We start from the raw sequence: 5740 nt of genomic DNA on the forward strand, positions 1-5740 counted from the left end.
ACCATGGCCACACTGCTGCCGTCAATGACCACTCTTCGCAGTCCTGGATTCCCAGGCTCCCCAGACAAGTTCAACTCGAAGGGTGTGTTCAAGGCCTCATGGTACCTCTGGAAGCTGGTCACTGTGTTGTTGGCCTGCGGGTGGTGAGCTGACTTCCTCTGGGCCCCGTCCCAAGCCCCAAGAAGTCCCTCCTTCAGGAACTGATGTTTATTTCTGGAGGCCAAGTTGTTACTGGCCTGGAGACCCTGCCTTCCAGTCTTTCCCTGGCCCTTTGGCACGACAGCTCTACCCTTTGAAGCCTGGACCTCATTCAGGAGTTTGGCTTCATCCAGGCTCAGTCCTGCAACTGTGGACTCCTGGGCTGCGGATGTTTTAGACGCTCTGGAAGCTTTAGAAGCTGCGGGTGTTTTTGTGGTCGAAGGTGTTTGGGGAGTGGCAGACCCTGCTTTAGTGGCATTCCCAGTTTGGACTTTGGGGGTTTGGGGGACGGCAGGTGTTTTTACTGAAGGCATGTTCTGAGCTGCAGGGGTCTGGGAAGTCGTGGGTAACATGGGAGCTGCTGGTTGACTTGTGGTTGCTTTGGAGACTGTGGGCTCCACAGGAACTGCTGACTTTGGTGGCGCTGAAGGCACTTTGGGAGCTGCAGGCTCTGTATCCACTGCTGGCTTTAGGGCTGGAGGCACTTTGGGAGCTGCAGGCTCTGTATCCACTGCCGGCTTTAGGGCTGGAGGCACTTTGGAAGCTGGAGGCAGCCCTTCCTCGGTGGGTGGGTGGTGGACTTTGAACACTGCTGTAGCCGCGGGCGCTTCAGGAGTCTCAGACATTGCTGGAGCTTTGGGTACTGACTGACCCATCATCTCCGCCTGAGCCACTGTCCTCTCTTGAGCTGTGGGTCCCCTTTGCTCTGTGGGCAGTGCTGAAGAGGACTTTTTCAGGCCATCACCATCTGACAGTGAACTTCTTTCATCTTCCTGCTCCGCTTCAGCTTGGGGGGCAGATGTCAAGGAAGGCTCTACTTGTGGAGGTTCTGAGGTAACAACCTCTATGATACCACAGTCCCCCGGCACCCCCGATAAACTGATGACCTCTGAGGGGGTCTCCGGCCTCGGGCTATGCTGTAGGGCTGTCTCCCTTCCTAGCTCTCCATCTGGTCTACAAGCCTGGTTTTCTGCTCTGGGTAGAGGAGTCAGCTCTTTCGGCTTCCACTCCAGGTTTAAGGGCAAAGGGTTCTGTCCTGGCAGCTTCAGCTGAATGGGGCCCATGGGTCTCTGCCAGAATGGGAAACTGAAGCAAGCCTGGGATAGCAGCCAGGCCAGGTGAAGAGAATGCAGTTCGTTGATCTTCCAGAAAGTTGCAGCAATAGCCCCTGGCCACAAGGGCCCAAAGGCTGGCCCCGGGGCCCAGGACTTCCAGGATGGACACACACTCAGAGCCGACACTGGTGACCGCAATGAGATTCTGTCTTCTGTCCTCTGTGCCTGCCTTTGCTGCAAGAGGGCTTGTGTGTGATTGGCAGAGCCCTGGCTGCTGGCGGTTGGCACGAGGGGCCCTTCCTCGCGAGCACTGGTCACCTCACCTTGCTTGCTGGGACGGATCCTGAAAAAAAAAGCCCACGTTTGCTGAAAAGATGAGAAAGGCAGTTTGGCCCCAAATTACTACTTCCCTGGGATCCTGAGCAGGGTCGGGGGTTGAGAAAGCCCATTTTCCAGTACTTACCGTACCAGCTGGCATGCCGACTCCTGCTGACTGCTCTGGGCTGGGGTCGGGGATCCAGTTGCACCTAACCTTGCCAATTTCTTTGAATTCTCTGAAGCCTGATTCAAGGCTCCTATCTCTAGGAAGGGTCCAGGGCTCTCTCCTACGGTCACCAGGGACGAGCCTTCCTTCTGCTGCTGGCCAGGGCAGATCAGGACCTCTGGGCTGGCACAGGTGCTAGAGCTGCCAACGTGGCTGAGCCACTCAACGAGGTCTTCTTTGCCAGCAGCATCTCGCACCAGGTTGAGGAGCAGCTCCTGGACTGCTGGGGGAAGCTGCATCAGATCCCCTGCATACTGGTCACCACGGATCCACACCAGGGCCCCAAAAGCCCGGGTCACCTCTGTCTCCCAGCCCCCCCGGGGGGTGATCATAGGAGCAGGACCCCAGCGGAACCGCGCCACCAGCTCCTCCAGCCAGTTCTGTGTCATGGTGAAAGACTCGGTCAGTCCGCCCACCATCAAGGAGCCTGGGGGACCGGGCACCAGGTAAGCCAGAGTACTCCAGCAGAGGCAGTCCAGGAACAAGCCTTGTGCCCCTAGGAAGGCGCAGTGCAGGACTGGTGGATAGCGAACCTCCTTCCACAGCTCTGGGCTGCACAGACCCTTCAGATATTCCTAGGCAGAAGGGAGAAACAAAGAGAGCCATCCTGTGAGTGGCTAACCCTAGTCGTCCTCTGCACCTTAAAGGCCAACCCCTTGCTAAGCTTATAGCTAACACCACCTCCCCCTCCATCCCCTCTTTCCAGGAAATGGTGACAGAATGAATGAGACTCAGAGGAAAGAAGAGAAGATCCAAGTTTGGCATCAAGAGATCTCATGCTAGTTCAAATTTGGCCTTATTCGACGAGGAAGGATTGTAGGAAATGTACCACCTTCTAAGAATCCCAGCCTCTTCACCTAGAGCATGGCAAGAGGGTCCAGGTCTCCCTTGGCACTGCAGAACGGCGTGGCTCCCAGGGGGAAAGGAGCTACACACTGTTAAGTATTCTCGCATGCCGAGAACAGGGGCAGTCTGGGGCAAGTTATTAACTCCTCCTCCCATCAGTGTCTCCCTTCCGGTTCTGCCTCACCAGTCTACTGGAAGCTTCAGGGAACTAAGTGAGCTTAGCTTACTGAGGATGGTGCCTGGACAGCCTGTTCCATCCTCCTGTCTCAGAAGAGGTGGCCCAAGGTCTGCACCAGATCACAGCCTACATCACCTGACTAAAACCAGAGCTCTCTGCACCCCCTCTGGCTGACAACACAGTGACTTCCAGGTAATCCTGTAGGATTTCGGCTTAATCCCCCTCCAGAAGCTCTCAGGCACAACCTGTACCAGTAACTGTGGAAACGGTTGCCTAGTGGTGGAGATTAAGCTGCTGGGCCAGTGTCACATCCAGCAGACTCACATCTTGTCTAACCAGAAGGGAAGCCCCTAGTGCGTGTTTTCAGGGGGAGCAGTTGGCTTCCTCTAACTACCAGCGCAATCCCAGGACCCTCAGGAGCTCTGAAACAATCTCTTAAAGCGCTAGCCCAAGCGGACTGAGTTCACCCTCTTGTCCTTCCACATCCATGTCCTTAGCAATCACCCCTCCTGTCTTCCCCAACAGCTCCATTCGGTGACAAGTGCTCCCCATGTATATTTTTACTCTCCAGCAGCCATCTTGAAGACCACACTAGCCCTCTGCTCAGGGCACACTAGCCCTCTGCTGGGGGCACAGGACATTTCCCCTGCTCATCTTGTTTTACCTCCACAGATACAACTTTCAACAAAATCTGACGGACACCCCAACATCTCTCGCCCAAGCCTCATCTGGTTCCATGACCAAGCAAAGGCAAAATGTGACAGGAAGCAGATAACTCTCACCTTAACAAATATTCTCCAACCCATGCGCCCCACATCTCAACTACATAAAAAAAATATATATGTAAAGAGGCAAACTGAGGAAGAAAGTTGTGTGTGTTTTTTAAATGGGGCTGGGGAGATAGGTCTTTGGGAAAATGCTTATTGTACAAACATTAAAGCCAGAGCTCAGATCTCCAGCACCCTGGGTGACAAAGGGTCCTAGAGGCTCACCCGCCAGCCAGTCAGTGAGTCCCAGGTTCAGTGAAAACTGCCAGCTCAAAAGGTAGGAAGCCATCTCAAAGAGATGGCTCAACAGTTAAGGGTGCTTGCTGCTCTTCCAGAGGACCCAGGTTCAATTCCCAGCAACCACATCTGACATCTCACAACTGCCTGTAACTCCAGCCCTAGGGGATCTGACACCTTCTAGCCTCTGCGGGCACCACCACACTCACATGGCACACTTACACACACACACACACACACACACACACATACACACACGTGCACGCACACACAGAGGGAGAAAGCGAGCTGAAAATAGTGATTGTTCCATCAATAGTTCAACACTTATGAAAGGTATAGTAATTGAGATAATTTTTAAAATTATATGAACTAAGATTTATTTAGACCTCTTAATGTGCTAGGCACATAGATGATCCAATATATTTCTCTCTCAGTCCTACAAAGGAAATCTCCATTATCTTCCTTTTCAATGAGGAAAGAAGGCCACATGTTCACTTATAGGCAGGTATAGCCAGTACAATGACCCCGAAGTCTGGGGTCTTACCATGATGTTATCTACACTGTAAGTCAAAAACAGGTACGGAAACAGCAGGCATTTACAGTCCAGAAAATGATATGAACAATCTATAGACAAATGACACAAAACGGGAAAACATCAAAAGGAAAAAAGGAATGATATTATTTATAAAAATATATTACCTAATGTTCCATAGGTCCTTTGTCACCTTGAAGTAAATAAAAACATTAGCACCAAACAATATTATACCAGCCTATGCTATGCATGTCAAGGTGCTTTTACAACTTCATAGGATTCTCTTTTTTTTTTTTTTTTTTTTGGTTTCTTAAAACAGGGTTTCTCTGTGTAATCCTGGCTATCCTGGAACTCTCTCTGTAGAGCAGACTGACCCCGGACTCACAGAGATCCTCCTGCCTCTGCCTCCCAAGTGAGGGGATGAAAGGTGTGCATCACCACTGCTGTCTGGATCGCCTCCCTTCTTATAAAGTCAGTGTTCATTATCTGCCTTCAAGTGTTTGTTATCTGCCTTCAAGGGCCACTGCAATTTACATGAAAAAAATTCTAAAAAGGCTAAGAAAAATGACAGAACCAAGAAGCTTTGAATTCAAGTGAAGGGAATGAGAAAAACAGGCTGAGCTCTTAGAAAAGGAGATCACTCTGAACACTTAATATTCCAAACACAGAGAGACAGACAGACAGACATAGACTTCCCTACCTTCAAAAGGCTTACTATTGTTACTCTTCTCAAAACAGTAAACAATATGGCCCACAGTAAATAGAACAGCATTTTTAGTGTAAAAATTTTTAGTTTTGGTTTTCATACCATTCCACCATGTGAAATAGAACACACATAACTCTTGACAGTTGAATGTAACAACAGCAATGAATGTCCCTCCCCTCCCCCCCCCGAAAAAAAACAAGAATTAAAAGATAGGCAAAAAGCCAGAGTTAGTCAGGTATGATGGCGCATGCCTTCAATCCCAGCATTTACAAGGCAGGGCCACCAATCCCAGTACTCACTCAGGAGGCAGAGGCAGGCAGATCTCTGTAGAGTTAGAGACCAGCGTGGTCTACAGAGTGAGTTCCAGGACAGTCAGGACTACACAGGGAAATCGTGTCTTGAAAAGCAAGCAAGTAAGCATGGATGGACAGACAGAAAGAGAGAGAGAGAGAGAGAGAGAGAGAGAGAGAGAGAGAGAAGAGAAAAAAACAACATAGTGATGCCCCAGGAGAGCAGTAAAGTGAAGCCTTAAAGTCAAAAGCCAAGAATATCTACATGCCATGTTAGGGTCTAGAGTGTCTACTTGCTGTGTGAGGGCCTAGAGTGTCTACATATGTTTGAGGGTCTAGAGTGTCTACATATGTGTGAGGGCCTAGAGTGTCTACATGCCATGTGAG

The 5740-nt window shown here is 50.6% G+C and overlaps 1 protein-coding gene across 1 annotated transcript in view; it reads right to left on the reverse strand.

Moving 5' to 3' along the window:
* Positions 1-5740, reverse strand: part of Nynrin (NYN domain and retroviral integrase containing) — a 19423-nt gene that overhangs the window by 9306 nt on the left and 4377 nt on the right. The window contains exons 3-4 of the mRNA XM_026777663.1: positions 1717-2372; positions 1-1596 (exon numbers count right to left, since the gene is read on the reverse strand). Coding sequence (XP_026633464.1) covers positions 1-1596; positions 1717-2372 — 2252 coding nt within the window. The remainder of the gene's footprint in view (positions 1597-1716; positions 2373-5740) is intronic.

The sequence above is a fragment of the Microtus ochrogaster genome, unplaced genomic scaffold (genome assembly GCF_000317375.1).
Source record: "Microtus ochrogaster isolate Prairie Vole_2 unplaced genomic scaffold, MicOch1.0 UNK80, whole genome shotgun sequence".
In the NCBI taxonomy this organism is placed as follows: domain Eukaryota; kingdom Metazoa; phylum Chordata; class Mammalia; order Rodentia; family Cricetidae; genus Microtus; species Microtus ochrogaster.